This window comes from Emydura macquarii, unplaced genomic scaffold, assembly GCF_026122565.2.
Source record: "Emydura macquarii macquarii isolate MOO-44397 ecotype Brisbane River unplaced genomic scaffold, CSIRO-AGI_Emac_v2 contig_1390, whole genome shotgun sequence".
NCBI classification, from domain to species: Eukaryota; Metazoa; Chordata; order Testudines; family Chelidae; genus Emydura; species Emydura macquarii.
This window is the reverse complement of record NW_027131527.1, coordinates 4,728,594-4,746,967: the sequence shown is the minus strand read 5'-3', so window position 1 is coordinate 4,746,967 and position 18,374 is coordinate 4,728,594. Positions and strand designations below refer to the sequence as shown.

Here is an 18,374-nt window from a genome sequence, read left to right as displayed (position 1 = left end):
CAAACAAAGACAGGCAAACAGACAAATGAAAAACATAAAATTTTGCAAACTTAGAGCCAGTATGAAATGCTGTCTCTACTCATCTCTGCTTTTTCAGACAAATACTTTATTCACCAATAATTGCAGTTTCGGGTTGACTAAAACTATTTGCAAATTTGACCCGATTGATTTCTGTGGGGAACACCTTTTCCCAGGACAGCAAACCACGTGTATACATCTGTCCCCTTTATCTCCTTGTACTGTTCTATCTGCCTGATCCAGAGGAGAAATTTGAATCCACCTCTCCTACCTCCCAGCCAAGTGCCTTAATATCCCCAGGCTACAGAGCCATTCTAAGTCCTCTATTTGGCCTACTGAATATTTAAGTATTTAAGTAATGTGGAAGAACTCCATCAGGAGAGATTGAGAGCAGCTAGGGTGACCAGATAGCAAGTGAGAAAAATTGGGAAGGGGGTGGGAGGGTAATGGATGCCTATAAAAGAAAAAGCCTAGAATATCAGGACTGTCCCTATAAAAATTGGGACATCTGATCACCCTAAGAGCAGTTTACCCAGGATAACTCCATAGCCTGGTGATTAAGCTGCTCATCTAGGATAGGGGAGCTCTGTGTTCAAATCCTTACCAGAGAGTTGGGATTAAAACCTGAATTTCCAGTTCCCAGGCATGTGTTTTAACCAGTGGACTAAAGGTTATAAATGGACACATATTCACAGCCAGTTAGCTGGCCCAAAACAGACTTTTCCTGGTCACTGACAAATTCCAAATATTTTTTAATTGAACCAAATATTTTTTCTGATTTTTTTATTTGTTCTCTGCACCAAAAAATCAATTAATCTCCTAGCTCTGCTCTGCTTAATATTAAAAACAAAAAAATACCATGATAAGGTGAATAATTTAAAAGCAATATTTTAATGGCAACCACTATATATGCCCATTACATGGGCATTTCTCAACTTCTGTTCCAGTCAAAACCAAAGCAAATCAACTATTCCTATTCGTGTTCTAGCCTTAATTTAGAGCCCTCTATCTGCATGAACATTTCCTACTAGGTTTCTTCATCCCATGACAGTGCATATTAATGAGCAGGTTTTATCAGTCCTATCTCCCATCTCATTCAAAACTCTCTCTGCTCCACTAGCCGGTTTTGACATGTCATTCCTGTCTTCAAATATAATATCTTCCTTCTCTCCCATTACTATACCTACTCCAGTTTTCCAGCTTCTTACACGGACTGTACTTTCAAAAGGCTTTATCTGTTCTGGTAATTTAATATCCCAGTTAGTTTCCTGATTAGAACAAGTCTCAGTTATGCCAATTATATCATAATTCACCTGAAAATACATAGTAGAAGAGTTGTTTCACTATTATACTCGCTGCATCAATATAGAATATATTAAGCACATCTGAGAACAATTTGCAGGCTTCCCTTCTGATAGTATAAAAGCATTATCTTTCAAGGTTTAAGTATGTGAGAAATTAGAAAATACTATTTCTGTAGTAAATGACTTTTGTACAGTGAGCAAAACACTTCTTCCATTCTTTCCAAAATGATAGCATTTTCCCCAGATAAGCAGGATGTATTTCTTTTTCAGGGAAAAAAAAAACTGAATCTTTACCCTCCGCACATCTTTTCCAAATGTTTCACTATAGCTGGTGCCCAGTATCTCAAATTGGACATAGGGGTTGGAGCCGTCTTCTCTAAATTCCATAATGCCAGTGAGCCCAGTTATATGGCCCTAAGGAAACAATGTTCAAGATATTAGAATAGAATTTTTATAAAGCACCTTTCATGTTCAAGGTATCCTAACATGCCTTGCAAATGCTTGCAATTAAATTAAATGTGGCAGCCCTGATATGCTCTGCAATAGCTCACACATAGCCTTAGACAAAAGAAACTACCTTAGTGAGAAAGGGAATGTTAGCCAAGACACATCTACTGTTTGTTCTGAAAAATGCCTTGGGATCTTTAACTTGCATGAAGACAGACACCAGTGAAAAGCAGACAGAACCTTAACTGAATCTGAAACTATAACACTTTTAACATAATTGAGTGTACCTAGATTCTGGTGTGCAACATGAAGCCATCACCTTCTGGCTCAGAAAAAAAAAAAAAGCAGCAAGTAATGTGCTACCAACTGAGTCATGCTGACAACAACATATTTTCAGTGTTATTAAAACTTCAGTGAACAAGGCTCACACCAGTTTAAAAGTGGTGTAACTAAAAATTATTTAACCTTGCTTTAATTTATCAATGAAATAATGCTGTCATTGGAGTTGATTGGAACATTTTCACCAAAATGAAATTTCATTAAAATATGATGTTTCACTGAGACATATTGGTTTAAATTAACATTTTATCAGGAGGTTTGTATGTCCAGGGCACAGAGAGAGAGTGTGTGCATATGAATTGAACTTAGCATTTACCCCAGATTTACAGTAGTGTGAATCAGAATCAAGATATTAGACTATACATTGCACCATTTTTTCTCCCTAGTTTGCTCAAAGCCAACCACGTTAGCTGTTTTGCTAAGGAATGAACACCTTTTTCATGGTCTACCCTGACAACTACTTAGGGATTCATCTATTTGTTGAAATGCATAAAGCTATATGACTATTCATCATCATGTGACATATACAAAACATAGCCATGATTTCGCCATTTTAGAGAACAAACTTTCATGGCAACACAGTTTAATTAATAACAACTTAAATCAAGGTTAAATCATTTTTGAGATGTTCATCTGAAAACCAATCAGAGCACTTTGGTTCTTTTTGGTTTCTTTATTGCACATTGGGCTTTCAACTCTGTCCATTCTTACCTTCTTAATTGTCTCCAACATGGACCGACCTCCATTCCAAGGTTTGGTGGATTTCCTCATGCAGTTCAAGCTTGCCATGCTGTGCCATTTCCTGTCCTCCAGCTTTCTATGGAAGGCATTGGCCAGCATCAGCACACTGTCATATAGATAGAGGTTGGAAACCTGCAAACAATGAAAAGAGTAAAACAATTTGTGTTCTTTAAGCTTTCCTTAAAGAAACTTGAAAAAATAAAACACAGGTGGATCAGTAAAGTTGAATATGGAGCCTTTCACTTAACGTGCATCAGTTCAAATACAGTAGGTTGGTGGCGATTATAGCTGCATCTGTAAAATAGTCACTCATTGGTACCTTGCCAATGATCTTAGCAGGGAGACCACGTAATGAAGTACCCTGTCATCTTCTATGCTCACTGTACCAGACCTCTCTGCCGCTTTTTACCCAGTAGAGCACAAGGTACTGCTACTACCAGGAATAAATGGAGTATTTAGAGCAGCATTATTTTGACTCCAATCATTTCTCTCTAACATAACCCTGAGAAGGGGTTTCCTGAAGAGGAAGCTTGCAGGGTCCTGCAGGGTCCTTAATATCCACTTTTCTGTATGACAGCATTTGAACAGATAGTGAGATGACAGCAGTTCCACTATCGATCAGATGCTGATAACAGCCAAATGAGTAGATCGTTCACCACCACTGCAACCATTACCATTACTAAGATGTACCATGCCTACAGGAGATTAGCTCCTGACATACAGCAGCTGGCTCAAATTCAATCCAGGCAAGACTGAAGTGATACAGGTTGAAAAAAAATAGCTAGACACTGTGCCATCTCTTCCACTGAAACCATACAGCCCCCATTCATTAAAATTGTGCAAAGCCTCAGTGATCTTGTTTGATTCCTCACTGAGGCAGGGTTAACCAGGCAACATCAGTGATTACATGTGTATTTCCCCTGCAGCTCACTAAGAAATGCCACTTCTTTCTGCTGGCTACAGGATCCACGCATTTATCACCTCCAGTCAACTTCTGAGGCCAGTATAAGGGCTTAGTCCCAATCTTTTAAGCAATAAATAGATCAGGTTTCCTAATGTTGGAGGCCCCAAAGGAGATTAAACAAACCCAGAATCAGACCATGCTGAACAGGGCTGCAAAACCTTCCTATTTAATAGAACTATTTTGCCATAACCAGAATAACGGTAAACAAAATAATTTAAAATAAAATTTTTAAAATATAAGCAGACACTCCTTAAAAAGCTGATTTACTTCTGATATGCCAATGGATGTTATTTTCTTCTCTAATTTCCATGAAGTATGTATTGCTATATAAATATGAATTTTAATTAGCCACATATTTAGTTAACTTATCCTATTACTGAAGACAACATGGTATTTCATGATGAACTAATATTTCTACAAAATCCAGGACTAAATCAAATGTGAATTAAACAGGTATACAGCTGAACACTAGCAAAAAAGGCATTATCCATATATTTTTTAAAAGCTCTCTCTTAGGTAGGATACAGAAAAGAAAAATACTAAAAAGAAGGTGCCAATTTATAGATTGTAGAGTAGGGCTGATTAATCATGTAAGAGCATGTGTGATACTTTCTTAGGTAAAAAGCTCTTCCATTTTACACTATCACTAAATAAAATCTTCTTTTCCTTCCCCAATAGCTAGACATCATTCACGTTCATTATTTTACCCCTCTACTACTGTCTGATTATCATTCTCCTTGAAATAGCTTACAAAATATAGCTGCTTGCCAGATTCTTCTCTTTTTTCAATAGCAAGGGTTTAAAGAGTTAATGAGAATGGTCCCAGTGTCCATGACCCTGGTTTGGTTATGTATTTGTTGCTTCTGCTCAGCTGTGTCTGCCCTTATACTATAGGTATTTTCCAAACAGTTTACAAATGAAGCAACTATGGGAGTCTTATTATTCAACAGGGTGCGCTTCCTCTTCCGTTTTGAGCTGGTTTCCACAAAAAAAGACTTGCTCATTTATAAATAGATTTCACATGCATAAGGAAAAGTGCAATTTCTTATATGTCAAAATGAGAGAAATCCGCTCAGTCCCCCACTGAATTTCATTTTACACCCACACTTTGTGCCTGACAACCCATTTTAAAGTCTCCTTCGAACAGCCACAGAGTGGAAATGTAATGTATTTCCTCAGTTCTGTACAGTTCTGTTCCAGCTGTGGAAAATCACAAATACATTTGCAAAAATAGTTTTCCTAGTTTCTAATAAAGAACTTTCGGGTAGAATTCATGCTGAATCTGTCACATCTCTTGTGTACACTGTATTCCTGCTCTATGTGTTTGTTGTACTATTTCAGAAGTATTCAAACTTCATGTATAATGTACTGTACACTTCAGAGAATTATTATTTTGAAAATCCTTCCTACTAGACACCTTCCACTTGAAAGAAACATGCATTTTCTTCTGCCTCAGATTCTGAATTACAGCTCTGTCCATAGAAATGTCTCCCTTTTTGCAACCGTGTGTGGTCTTTTGGATCATCTCTCTCCCATTTCCGCAATTTAACTTCTGCTCCTCTCCCTATCTTTACCCCTTCCATCTATCCACCTGTTGTATTTCATCATACACTTGAATTGTAAACTCTCTTGGTTACATGTTTGTACAGCGCCCAGCACAACGGGGCCCTAGCCTCTGGGTGCTACCAAAATACAAAACATTAAATAATAATAATTACAAATTGCTGAATTGTAATTTAATATCCTTGATGTCTCATGTCACACCCCTAATCTCTATGGCCAAGACTCCATTTGGAGCCTGACAATGCTACATTTAAATCAGCAATTATTACTAAGTCCACGTCTACACCACAGATTTATAATCAGTATAAATACATCACTCAGCGGTGTGAAAAATCTGAGCAACATAGTTATACCATCCTAACCCCTGGTGTAGACAGCTCTATGTTGACAGGAGAGTTTCTCCTGGCAACATAGCTATTGCCTCTCAGGGAGGTGGATTAACTACACTGATTGAAGAAGCTCTCCCATCAACATAGTAGTGTCTTCACTGTAGCACTGTTCATGAAGACAAGCCCCAATTGTTGCCAAGTATCCATATCTGGCCAGGAGCTAAATATACTATCTCTGTAGGACTTCCTAATTCTTGCAAGCCCAAATAAAAAAAAAAGACTGTGACCCTGATTCAAACCCAGATCTCCTACATTGTAGTGCAGAACACGGATTACTTGGTTACCAAGCTGGTCCATCCTTTTTAGCTGGACACATAAAACCACAACCACATTGTCAAGACAGATGAATGTCGCCGTTGTATGCTTCACTCCTACTTTGAAGCAATGACAGTAGTTGTGTGTCAGTAAAAGAATTTTCCAAAAAGTGAAGGTGATCGTACACTCTCTGTTTCTTTCTCTCACTAATCTGAGGATCTTTGTTAATATTAAAGAACTGTTTTAGCACGGTGAGTTCCTCTTGGAATGGAAAGGTTATCATCATGCATGGCTTGTCCTTTAAAAGGAACTGCTAGAATGCTGGTTCTCAGCTTCTCATACAGTAGGTCTACTCTGAAATATTACTATGTAAATATGGTACCTTTTACCAGCAGATCAGCTCCTTCTGCTTAGTCACACTCCTATGTGATTACTTATGTGACAAAAACATTATATATATTATAACACTATATTTTACTCTTATTAGCACTGCAGAGCCAATATAGCTGTGGAAGAAGTAAATTCTATTCTTATTCTCACTGTCAACAATATTTTTAACAAAGTTGCAGAATTTTTATCTCACTTCCAGAATCCAGGCTGGGTTTGCATATTAAAAAAACAAAACACCTTTTTATTTGTAAATTGTACAGATGTGATATGGAAATTAATAAGCAACAAGAAATATGGAAGCCCACACTTTTTAGGGCAGAACTGCCCTTTAAATATGGGTCAGGCATGGCTCAAATAAAGCAGCATTTTTTGTTCAGAGACCATAGTTCAGTATATAAAATTCACTGCCTTATGTAAAGTAAAAATGACTTATCACTATTGTCTCGAAATAGGACGCAGGGTGTTCATACGACAGCACTGGCCGAATGTTCTTTGAAGACAAGGTGCCCTTGTGTGAAGCACAGAAGAAGAATCAAGGTCCACCAAATATGATCCTGGCAGTCACAGAAAACTGAAAATGGCCAATTGATCTTAGAGAGACAAGGTGAGTGAGGTAATCTCTTTTATTGGACCAACTTTTGTTGGTGAAAGAGACAAGTTTTCGAGTTTTCCTGTGCCATACTACAAAAGAAGACCAAAAAAAACCTGAAGAAATATGCACTGGAAGAAAATTCCTTGCCAGCCCCAACTACTGTCGCTAATTTTACCTGGAAGCCTCTGTAGTTCCCATCTAATCCTATATATACCTGGTGCTATTCTGTGGAGCTGAACTTATTGGAATCTTTATATGGTTTGTTCTATTACTACTTCCAGTAAATTGTAAAAGGTAAAGAATTCCAAAATCTGATTGTTTTATGAAAAAATAAGTCCCTGTGTTCTGCATATGTTACCTAACGTTTCCAAAATCAACCATGTTGTTTTCTATTACTGCTTAACAAAAATAAATTATTTTTTATGCCTTGTTTAGGCAGAAGAGTAAGAGCCTTTATACCCCACAAATACATTATTCTTTTCCAAATTATATAAACTTTTCAGGTTGAAGCCATAACTAATTAATAATTTCCTATAAAATAAAAGGGATCTCAAAAGAGCATTCCAGGTATGGATTCACCTATCTGTATATGGTTGTATAATAATTTCCATTGTTTTCTTTATTACACTCATTTTCATGCAGCAAGAATCCTTTTCTACTTCATCTATGCAAGCGTTTGTAACTTCATATTACTGCCAATTTAAATCCCTTTCAATGGCACCATCAGTCACTGTATCTTAGAAGCAAAATGATTTCCTCCTAGCATTCCCTACAAAAGTGGTAGATTGTATTTGCAACATCACAAGTGTGCTGCAAACTCCAGGAAGATGATGCTGTGAAGAGGAAAACAAGCCATCAGACCAACTTGTTTACACTGGTTACTTCAAGTGTCCACACAAATTTCAATTTGCAGCTAACTATCCAAACCCACTGGATACAGAAAAGGGAATTCATGTATCTATCAGTATTACCCATGGCACTACTCCTGCAGTCTCAGGCATGAGTAAGTAGGAAATTAAGAAATTAGCCTTAGAGTAGCAGTCAAGATTTGAAGAAAAGCAACAGTGAGATGAAAACAACGTGATAGACTTGTTTCCTTTGGGCTTTCTGAGCTCTGCAACACTGCTAATTTTCCCTATTTATGTCGGGGGAGGGGGAGCATCCTTTTGCCTGCAGAAACTCCCTTTCATGTAATGAACATTTTGTGACAGGGCCAGACCGCATGGCTATGAAAGGGTACTGGAAAGCATGTATATTAGCCCCAGGCTCCATAAAGCCCTCTTCCCTGGGTAACCCAGCTGGGGCTAATTCAAGACAATTGGGCCAATTAGGCCACCTGCATCCTATCAAAGACGCTGCCCCAGTAGTTAAAAGCCTCCATTTCAGTCAGGCCAAGAAGGCTGAAAGGGAGTTAACAGCCAGAGGAGAGAAAGCAAAGCAGAGCAACGCAAAGCAACACAGAGCGAAGAGGAGCGGAGCTGTGCTGCCCTGCCCTGCCCTAGCTACAGCCGCAGGGCTTGGGACTATCATCCACAGCTGCTACCACACCGCGACGGAGAGGCTCCAGCCAGGGAAGGCTGAACAACCCTTCACGCCAGTACCAGGGAGCAGGCTACAAACCGGGGGGGCCACGGACAGGCGACCCAAGGAAGGTAGTCGGTCTCAGGGACTAAGCAGGGTGAGACCACTCCTCACAGGGTCCCTGGGTCGGGGGCCCGGGGCAGAGGGCGGGACCGGGTCGGCCCCCCGCCCCACTCCCCTCCCAGCCACACCACTGGCGTAGCTGGTGAAGTGCAGGATCCACAGGGCGGAACAGGTGCACCCTGCCACAATTTGTAGAGGAGAACAAAAAAGTATTTCACTTTTCTTACCCGAAGGGGGGAAAATGTAAATTTTAGTTCCTCTTTCACTTGCCTGCTAAGACCTGCAAGAGTTGAGAATACCACAAATGCCTAACAAAATCCAAAGAATTGATTAAATGCCTTTTGGGGGTCTAGTAACATTATCTCTACCACACCAATCACTGTGGAATCTGAGAGCAATAATGCCATGAACTGTTAGTTGGAAAGCATGAAATTCTGAACTAAGGACTTAGCAATTGATAAATGGAAGTGTACCTAAATATTGTGTTTTGAAATGTACATTTTGCACTTTTTTTTTTTTTTTTTTTTTTTAAGTCTGCATACCCACATGTATTCTGAAAGTCATTTGGGTTCTTGCTTCTTTTAAAACATGTTTCTCCAAAGGAACAGAAGCTTCACAGTTTATCTTCAGGTGGAATACACAGGGAACCCTTCTCTTGTACTACTTCATGCACAAATATGTGGGAAGCACAAATAAGGAATCAGTCACAATAGGGATATTTCCATAATGCATTAAAGGCAAAACATCCTTTTTACAGAGACATTTTAAAATTCCTCTTGTGAAAAATTGCCACCAGACCTTATTTTAAAAGTTCTATACAGGGATAACTTTTACTTTCCTTCCAAGCATTAATCAAATGGAACCTACCATCCAGAAGACTGACCCTGTACCAGACCCATGGGCAGGTTCAGAGCTGCCAGCAAAGCCAGAAGCCCAGCCCAACAAGAGGCCAACAAAGAGACCATCTGGGAAGACAAGCTGACACCCAGATATCACTGCTTCAAAAATTCATTCCCAAGATGATCATCAGAGACCTGCAGCTGCCAAATTCACTCAGGGAGTGGCCACAGCAGTCAGCTCCGAAAATGGAGCAGATGGAGATGGACGGTAAACTGGAACACAGGGCTTGCCAGTGACAGAAACATGCACTGCCTAATGAGTAATACGATTGTTTTTCTGCACACCAGCATGCTCTGCAGTTGTGCCTCTACCCCCAAAAGCCCAGGTTGTGCCAAAAGTGATGTTACATATGCGTGACTAAAGCAAGGAGGCATCTGCTCTCTTAGAAAAGAGGAGAGGTGATGATCAATGGTTTACTTAATATATAGTAAAAGGCTTAAAGGGATGCTGTTAAGGTTGATTGTGACAATCTGACCTATCTATTTTATTCTCTCAGATCAGTTTGCAAAGCCCATGTGATACTTTATGTGCGCATGTGTTTTAAATAAATGCATCATTGCTCTTGGAGAACAAAATCACAGCCAGCAGCCTGGCACTCATGAGAAATCCTACAATAAAATAATAGCTCCAGTTGCATGCAGTGTAAGAAAACAAATTTCCACTGAGGACTCAAATGTCAGTTTCAAACGGCTATTAATTATCACTGAGTTTAAATGAAAGAATGTATAAAATTGTCATAGAACCACAGAAAACAGATCCTTATTAGGGTAACTAGCCAATCCCCCTGACAGTGTTGGAATTTTTTTTTTTTTTTTTTTTTTTTTTTTTTTTAAAACAATATATTATCTAGTTTTTTATCCATTCAAGTTTTACACGTCACAAACAATAGATGCTTCCAGCAATTCTTTTGGGAGATGATTCCTCAGTTTCATAAATCTCACTGTCAGGAAATTTTTACTGATATGTTGTTTCCATATTCAGTTCTTTCCTTTACACTGAGCTATCTCTCTGAAACAATTCTTCTCCCTCTTTATGGTTTATATCCGTCAAATATCAAGTGTCCTTCAACCATTTATAGTTATTTCTTTTGCGGAATAAACATCTTTCTGTAACAAAAGTTGAACAGTAGCCACAGGGACACAGAATTAAACTAAATTTTAAATCTCAATCTCGTCGCTTGTGGGCTTCAGCGTATATCACTAAATGTCTCAAGAATCAGGCATGACTAATACACTCTGATCTGAGGAGGACTCAGTCTAGCAGCAGGGGTTTGAAAATCAGAACTTAAGTGTACTGGCAGAACTGAAGGCTGGGGAGGAGCTGTGAAGTTATACAGAAATAGCAGAGCAAGGGAGAGGGAAAATATTGGTATTTTACATTGTGTTGTATATAAACATAAGCTATAGTTCAGATTTGAGATGTGTTGATAGGAAATCCTTGTGTGGTGACATCTGCCTGCACTATGTTTGCTACTGGCAAGTGCTGTCAGTCTTTCAGTGAAGTACTAAACAAAAACACAGTAAAACAAAAAATAATAAAAATTATGACAAAGGCCTCTGGCCCCTTTTGGTCTGGATGAACTGGACCAAGTGGAGAGGAAACAGTGGCTTTACACCACCTTTGGGTTCCTCTGATCTTTATCATCTAGCTTCAAGGCTGCTGTAACTCATGGCTGCCTATAAAATCCCACAATGGGTCATTGTGCCATCTGGGGGGTTGCTGGAGTGCCATGTGCTCCAGCCATGTCCCTACCTACGTTGCTAGCTGTGATACGAGTAGATAAAGCTCCTAGGGGAATCCCGAGCTGGCCACAGAGGCCAATTTCAGACCACTTTTCATCCTCCAAGTGTTGCAAAGGAGCCTCATTAGGGCCAAGGGTCTGGCCCAATGTCTCTACATATTTGTGAGAAGACATTTGAAATGTGTGTTTGTAACTTAAGGGAAACAAACATAGCTCATCCATTTTCATGGAGGCCTCTGGTAGGGCAAATTAATGCTTTAATTCTGTAAAGATTTACTATCAGCTATAATGCTTAGTAATTTGCTGAATAGCTCACTTGACAAAATGGGACTGCTCCACTGAGTAAAGTGATATGGTTGCTTTCAGGATTGGCCTCTGAGGGGGGAAATGGGACACTGGGAATTGTATTTCGCGGGTTAAACCAGTCTGCATGAAAGGTCCAATTATAGTACTTCACTTGCAGTAACTCTTAAAAAGAATAGAATGTATAGGGAAAGGAAGGCTGTCGAAGAAGCCGCCCATTAACTGATGTCTGGTAACGTGTTCAACAATTACGTCTTTGAAGGAAAAAACACATTTACACATGGAAAGGAGAGCAGTTGTTTGAAGAATCACTATGTCCTTTTATGCTTTCTAACCTATCCTTTCCAAAAATGTCATAATATCTGGAACATTGCTAAAGTAAAGAAGTGGGACACTGACCATACTAAGGAATAACCTCACAATTCTGGCATTGTTGTACTGAGTCCCATTAGTTTTAATCTTGCTACATATTTAGTCTCAAGTCAAGTACTGTTAGATGCCCCAGGTCTTTAGAACACGCTGGAATCCAAACAGGACCTCAGAAAGGTTAAACGAAGTTATCAGCTGAATAAATGTGATCAACAACAAATAAAATAAAATAAAAATAGAATTACAACAGAGACAATTATTTGAATCGCAAATCAATTCTAAGGACAAAGAGACATTTTCAAACCTCGTATAAAGCAAAGGGAAGAGATGAGGAGCAAGAATTAGACAATTAGTTCAAGTATTTTCAAAGTCCGAATCTAAATATGTAATAAAGTTCAATCTGTATAAAGTCTTGTTGCTAAAGAGCTAAGTACCAAGGAGATGGATATATTAGGAATACATTAGATTAACAAGAATACTTAGCACGTTAATACCACTTTTCATCCATAAATCTCCAAGTACTTCACAAAGGTGGATAAATATTATCCTTCCAGATGAGATCCAGAGACAGAGAAGACAGACAGGGTAGATATGACTGATGCTTAAAAGAGGCACCGGATGCTGGCTCCCAGCGTTAACACAGGTCACCAAGAATGAAAAATGCACATAAACAGAAAATAATTTCTGAAGAACTGGACACAGAATCATGTCAAATGATTTTAATGTCAAATGAAATCTTCAAGGCAGGTGATTTTAGAAAGGACTTTCTCCATTCTAAACAGAAACACAATGGAGTTTATTAAAATCATGCTTTCTCTGCTAGGAATAAGGGCATGAGAAAAATGTTGCCAAGCATGCTGACAGAGTATAACAGGACTTCCACAAAAGGTTCAAAATTGATGAGCTTTTGATGAGTTTGCAGAACAGTCTGATTTTTAAAGCTCATCAGTCTCCAAGCCAGGATGATCGACCCCTAAAAAACAAGTTCCTAGGATGTGGTACTAAAGATACTGAGAACTGAGCTGCTCCAAAATGATTTTCATTAATTTAGCCAGGACGAAGTTAATAATCCATGACCCAAATTGTTTTCTTTACTAGGTTGTTTAAAATGTTATATTCTCCCAAATAAATTTAGAAGCTGGGAGATATTAGCTTGCCTTTTACAAACTCATTAAAATAAAATAAAGAACTAGCAATGGCTGGTGGTAAACCTTGACAGGGAATGTTTTGTAATATGAAATAATTCAAGGGGATATGGTGTTATACAAGATACTAAATCTATTTTCTACCCTAAAAAGAAAATAGAAAATGTAGAATACTTGAAATTAACATGTGGTGTTCATATTTATGAAATGATTACTAGATGTGTCTCCACAAGTCGTGCTATGATTGGCTGCTTCTTCAAAGTACATAATAGAATTGGCAATATACAACAAGTCAGCCAAAGCTAGATACAAAATTCTGTAAAATATACAGAGACTGGATGATGTGAGGGATTAATAATGGAGCACAGAACATTTCACCCCCAACTAACAATTTTCTCTTCAATAATTCTCCAGTGGTCATGGAAAAACGAACAAACAAAACAAAAAAAAACCTGGTGGTTTCAGAGTCAACTTTTTAGTAGCTAATTGACCATAACACAAGAAAACACCACAACACTTGGCTCTCTTATTGATCCTTTGAGCAGAGGGAGAAGGATTGAATGGGCATGGAGATTTAATTACTGTTTCATTTACAGGGATGGTTTCTCAGGTGGACTATGACACACATGAGAAGACAGGATGATCTTTCCTTGGAAATTCTGTTAGCCTCTTCCATTATCATCCCTTGGACCATTTCCCTTTTTAATTTGAAAACAAGCCTTTTGTATTAACCAAAATCTACTAAGGTAGAACTGGGTTAATAACTTATTTTTCAGTTTGCTGTCAGTTCCAAAAATTGAAAAGAAAAACATTTTGGTTCAACCCAAATGGCAATTGAAATTGCTATTGCCAAAAAAATTTATCAATCAAAGAACTTGACAAAAAAATTATTTAGGATTGAACAAATTGTATCACCTTGGAGCACTTTTTCAAATAAAAGCAAAGCAAATGAAGTGCTAGATTCACAAAATGTCAGGAGGAAGAAAAAGTGATAGTGATCACCTTGTAACTTTTAACACAGTGTTTAGGGCCCTCACCTGGGACATGGAAGAGCCAGATTCAGTTCCCTCCTTTGCCTGACATGGATCAGGAATTTGAAATTGGATCTCCCATGCTGCAGGAGAGTGTCCTAATCACTGCACCATGGGATATTATGGTGTAGGCCTCTCTCAATTTCCCTTGCTGAAGCTGTTCTGCTTTGTTCCACAGCTGCCTTCTCTGCCTCCCTCCCCCACTCCCCAACCCCCAATTTGTGAATGCCACTTAAATCCTGAAAATAAAAGTGCCGGAAACTATTCTAATTCACAAATAGTTTTGGGTTGACAAAAATTGCCTTTTGTAGTTGAATAAACTACTCACTTGAAAATTCCCACCCTGCTCTAATCAGTGGCCATGCTTTCTCCCTTCTCAAAGATGATCATCCCGTTTATGATTCATTAATATGGGTGATTTATGCAAGAGTAGCTTGGTCTGAATGCAAATAAGATCTCGGCAACAGCTTGCAGGTTACCAAGTACCACAGTGGGCTAATTTACTATCTAAAAATCTATAACTAGATTTCTGGGCATCCCATGCACTCAGATTGCTCATCTCTAGAAATGTTGAGCACTGTAGCTGTTTTTACCTCTGAGAGACCAGTTCTTCAAGGAGTCAGGAGACTACTTAGTAGACACCTGTAGCTTTCTTGTCAAATACAGCTTTAGAATTGTGGAGCTAGGTTATTCACGCTAGCAAACATATTACTGTCTTGACACATAACTCAGAAGAAGTCTGTCAAAGGAGTCCTTCAGACTCCTCTCAAATAGATTTGTGCATAAGCAGATGGGCAGTAATATTCAAAATCCTGACATGATGTAAAATTGTTCCCCAATTAAATGATCTGCTGGTGCAATGCAGATGATTTTCTCAACAACCTAGAGTACTCAGATTCCCTGAGGTAAGCAGCCTGTGGTCTCACTCCAGGCAATGTAGACTTATCCATCTTGGAGGATGCTAAAACAAAGTTTTCTATGCTTCAGTAGTTATACCAGTTTTCTTGGAGTAGTAAGAGGTAGTCATTAACATTTGTGGAAAAGGCACCTCTTAAGTTCTTTCACAAAACTTGTGCAATGGACTTTGCTGAAGTTTTAATTTGATTGAAAGAGACACTGTCAAGTTCCAGTATACAGGCTCAAAATCTCACCACCTGTTCATTATTACTCTCTGTTTATAAAATACACATAATTCTTTATGGGTTGCCTTTTTATATTATGGGATTTCTTTCTTTTTTTAAATCAGTATTGATTTTGTTATTTAAAAAAAATAAAAATAAAAATAAAACCTGACAGCAGCCCAGCACTTGGGACCTGCCCTTCAGTGAGAAATCAGAGAGCTTTCACAATAGAAACAGTTTACAAAAATTGCAAAATTCCAGGGGATTAAAATGAGTAAATATTGAATTTGAGAAAAATTACAATGAACTTTGACAGGGGCCTTTTAATTAAAACAGAATACTGATGCAGTAAAAGGGAATAGAAAACCTACTTCTAAAGCTTCAAAACGATTAACTGCAATAAGAAATCTTTACTTTAAAATCATACTGCCTGAATCTACTTAACCACTATACCACTATAATGTACCTCCCTTTCTGTACAATATTTGACTATATGAGGCACAGTATTCAAACATACAGTGCCTGGATTGCAAGAAGTACATTACCCTCACAGGGCCAGTATCTGCTGTCAGTGACACTTGTTACAGCTGGTACCCTCATTGGCAGGATAGTATTAACATCGCCAAGGACAATCCCATTTACGTCATGAGGCTTTGGATCAGGTTCTGAATGAACTTGGGATATAAACTACCCTTTCAATCATATTGAATTCTCCTGCCCCGCCCCATCAAGTCAGTGTTATGGCACGTTGTCTGGGTAGTGGGGGTGGGGGGCAGCTTGCTTTGCCACTCCTGTTGCTTCACCTATCTTGTTAATAAATAAAGGTTTTCAGTTCTATCCAGTCTCTTTCACCAGTACTATAGATGTGATTTTTAAAAGTCCCTCAGTGACTTACAAGCACAAGTCCCCCTGGATCTTCATGATATTGTTCATCAGATAGTCAGATATTCCCTATTCACTTTTTTACTTTCGTTTAATTCACTAAAAGATGGCTTTGATGTTGCACCTTATTTTGAGGGATTTGATATCTGTATCTTGCCAATAAGGGGTATCTTCCAACAAGGCTTGAGATGTTGGTTTTGACTATTACTATTGACTATTACAAACTGGCACTAATGACAGTAGTGCATTTCTCATGGACCAAGTAGCCATTAGATGTTAGTGACTTCCAGTCACAGCTGATATAGAACAGATTGAACCAGATATACGGAAGTGAAAGGTTTTACATCCCAATACATAACTTAACTCTGCAGGCCTCACAAACTAATCCTTTTACATGAACTGGCTAATAGGCAGAAATGCAGAATTTGGACAAAATTGGAATTGCATAATAACAAAACACGATACTTTTATACATATAAATACATATAAATACAACTAGGTCCCTGATGGGATGAAATGCCTCAAATCAAGTAAGAGCTAAAATAATTGCATACTAATACATACTTCATACAGACAATGTCAGATTTAAAGTGCCAGGAAATTAAAGAAGCTAGATAATTAAGGTTAGTCAGGAACTATGCCACTCAAATGCAGCATGCTGAGATTTAAAGTATTCATTTTACTACTTCCTTTCTGTGGTTCCTGTGAAGCTTCACAATCACACACACAACTATCTCATGTCATGCTCCTAAGGATAAATGTGCAGTGGTCCCTCCCATGCATCAACACATTACTGACCTGCAGCATCTGCAGATAGCCTTCTTGTGGATCACACAGCAGTGAAGATATTCGATGATTGTTCCTCATGCATCTCTGATTGTTGTCTCTCAAAAGAGGGAAGATTTGCCGGATAACCGTCATTCTCCCGAGAGCACTGTGTACCAGTTCTAATATTTCATTATCACTGATTTCCTGTGAAGAGAAACACAATCCTTTTAAACAAAACAAAACAAAACAAAACACACACTTCTTGTATTCCCACCATTTTTGGATTAAATTTTCTGAATGGAGAATGCCTCTGGATTTTTTTTTAATAGATTCAGTCTAGGACAAATGATCCTATTTTGTGCATCTTGATGGGAATTTTATATATATATAATTTAAAACAAACTATAACTCAGCTTTATACAGCACCTTTTATGCCCAGCTAGCTTGCTCTTCTTATACATTAGCTAGGTAGCTTATCATAGTAAAATACTGAGATAGTTAAAATAGCTTGACTAAACAAGGGTTTTCACCCAAAATTTAAACTACACTCAAGCAGAAAAAAAGCTAGTTAATATTTTTGAGGGTTTTTTTTTTAAACACATCTTATCATTTTGTGCACCTTGCCACATCCTGATTGTGCTTGGGCCCAAAAAGCACAAGCGGCAAAATAATATATGTAATGCTGTTCTTACAGTAACTGTGGCCCAACCAAAATCTCTTGAGAAAACCCATGTTTTGCGAGGTTGACAGCTCAGGTTTGCTAACTAAAGAGTATGGAGAGCTCTGATGAGCATCTGAAATTTTTGAGGGTTCAACCACATTAGGAAAAGAAGTCAAGCTTAGGTGAGGCTTTGTTAACACATGTAAAATAAACTTGTATAGCCATGAAGTTTTTCTTAACATAGATGCAGGTTAACATCTTGATTAAGCAAGTCAATATGCAGCCTAGACTACCCCCAAAATATATTAACCTGTATTTATACGAAGGAAAAAAATTGTTGCCTTAACCTTTATTCCTACTCTTGGATATTTTCTGAAGTAACCACCAGACCTTTTGGGGTTTCTCTGTTAATAACCCATGATTGTGTAGACATTTGGAAGTGCATTATACTACCAGTGATTTCTCTCACACAGCTTTGGATATTAGAATGCATTTTTACTTTATTTGATCAGGAAGTTAAGAATCTTCTCCTGGATTTTGACCGATGTTCAAAAATAGGTGCCTAAAATTGGACTTTTAGGGCCATATTTAGGCAACTAAATACGTGGCCTGGTTTTTAAAAATGCTGAGCTCCCAACAGTGCCATTTGTAGTCAAAAGGTAAATTTTGTTCTGTTTTAGATACTGCATATAAGTGAAAGGGAGCTGCTGGGTGCCCAGCCCTCTTGAAAGTCAGGCCATTTATTTAGGTGTCTAGATATGTACTTAGGCACCATTTCTGAAAATCTTGGCCTGAATGCTTTTTACT

At 38.3% G+C, this 18,374-nt stretch overlaps 1 protein-coding gene across 5 annotated transcripts in view; it reads right to left on the bottom strand.

Moving 5' to 3' along the window:
• Nucleotides 1–18,374, bottom strand: part of GRID1 (glutamate ionotropic receptor delta type subunit 1) — a 710,419-nt gene that overhangs the window by 131,441 nt on the left and 560,604 nt on the right. For all 5 annotated transcript variants that reach the window (XM_067552528.1, XM_067552524.1, XM_067552526.1 and 2 more), the window contains exons 6-8: nucleotides 16,937–17,110; nucleotides 2,820–2,981; nucleotides 1,617–1,736 (exon numbers count right to left, since the gene is read on the bottom strand). In XM_067552528.1, the coding sequence (XP_067408629.1) occupies nucleotides 1,617–1,736; nucleotides 2,820–2,981; nucleotides 16,937–17,110 (456 nt within the window). The remainder of the gene's footprint in view (nucleotides 1–1,616; nucleotides 1,737–2,819; nucleotides 2,982–16,936; nucleotides 17,111–18,374) is intronic.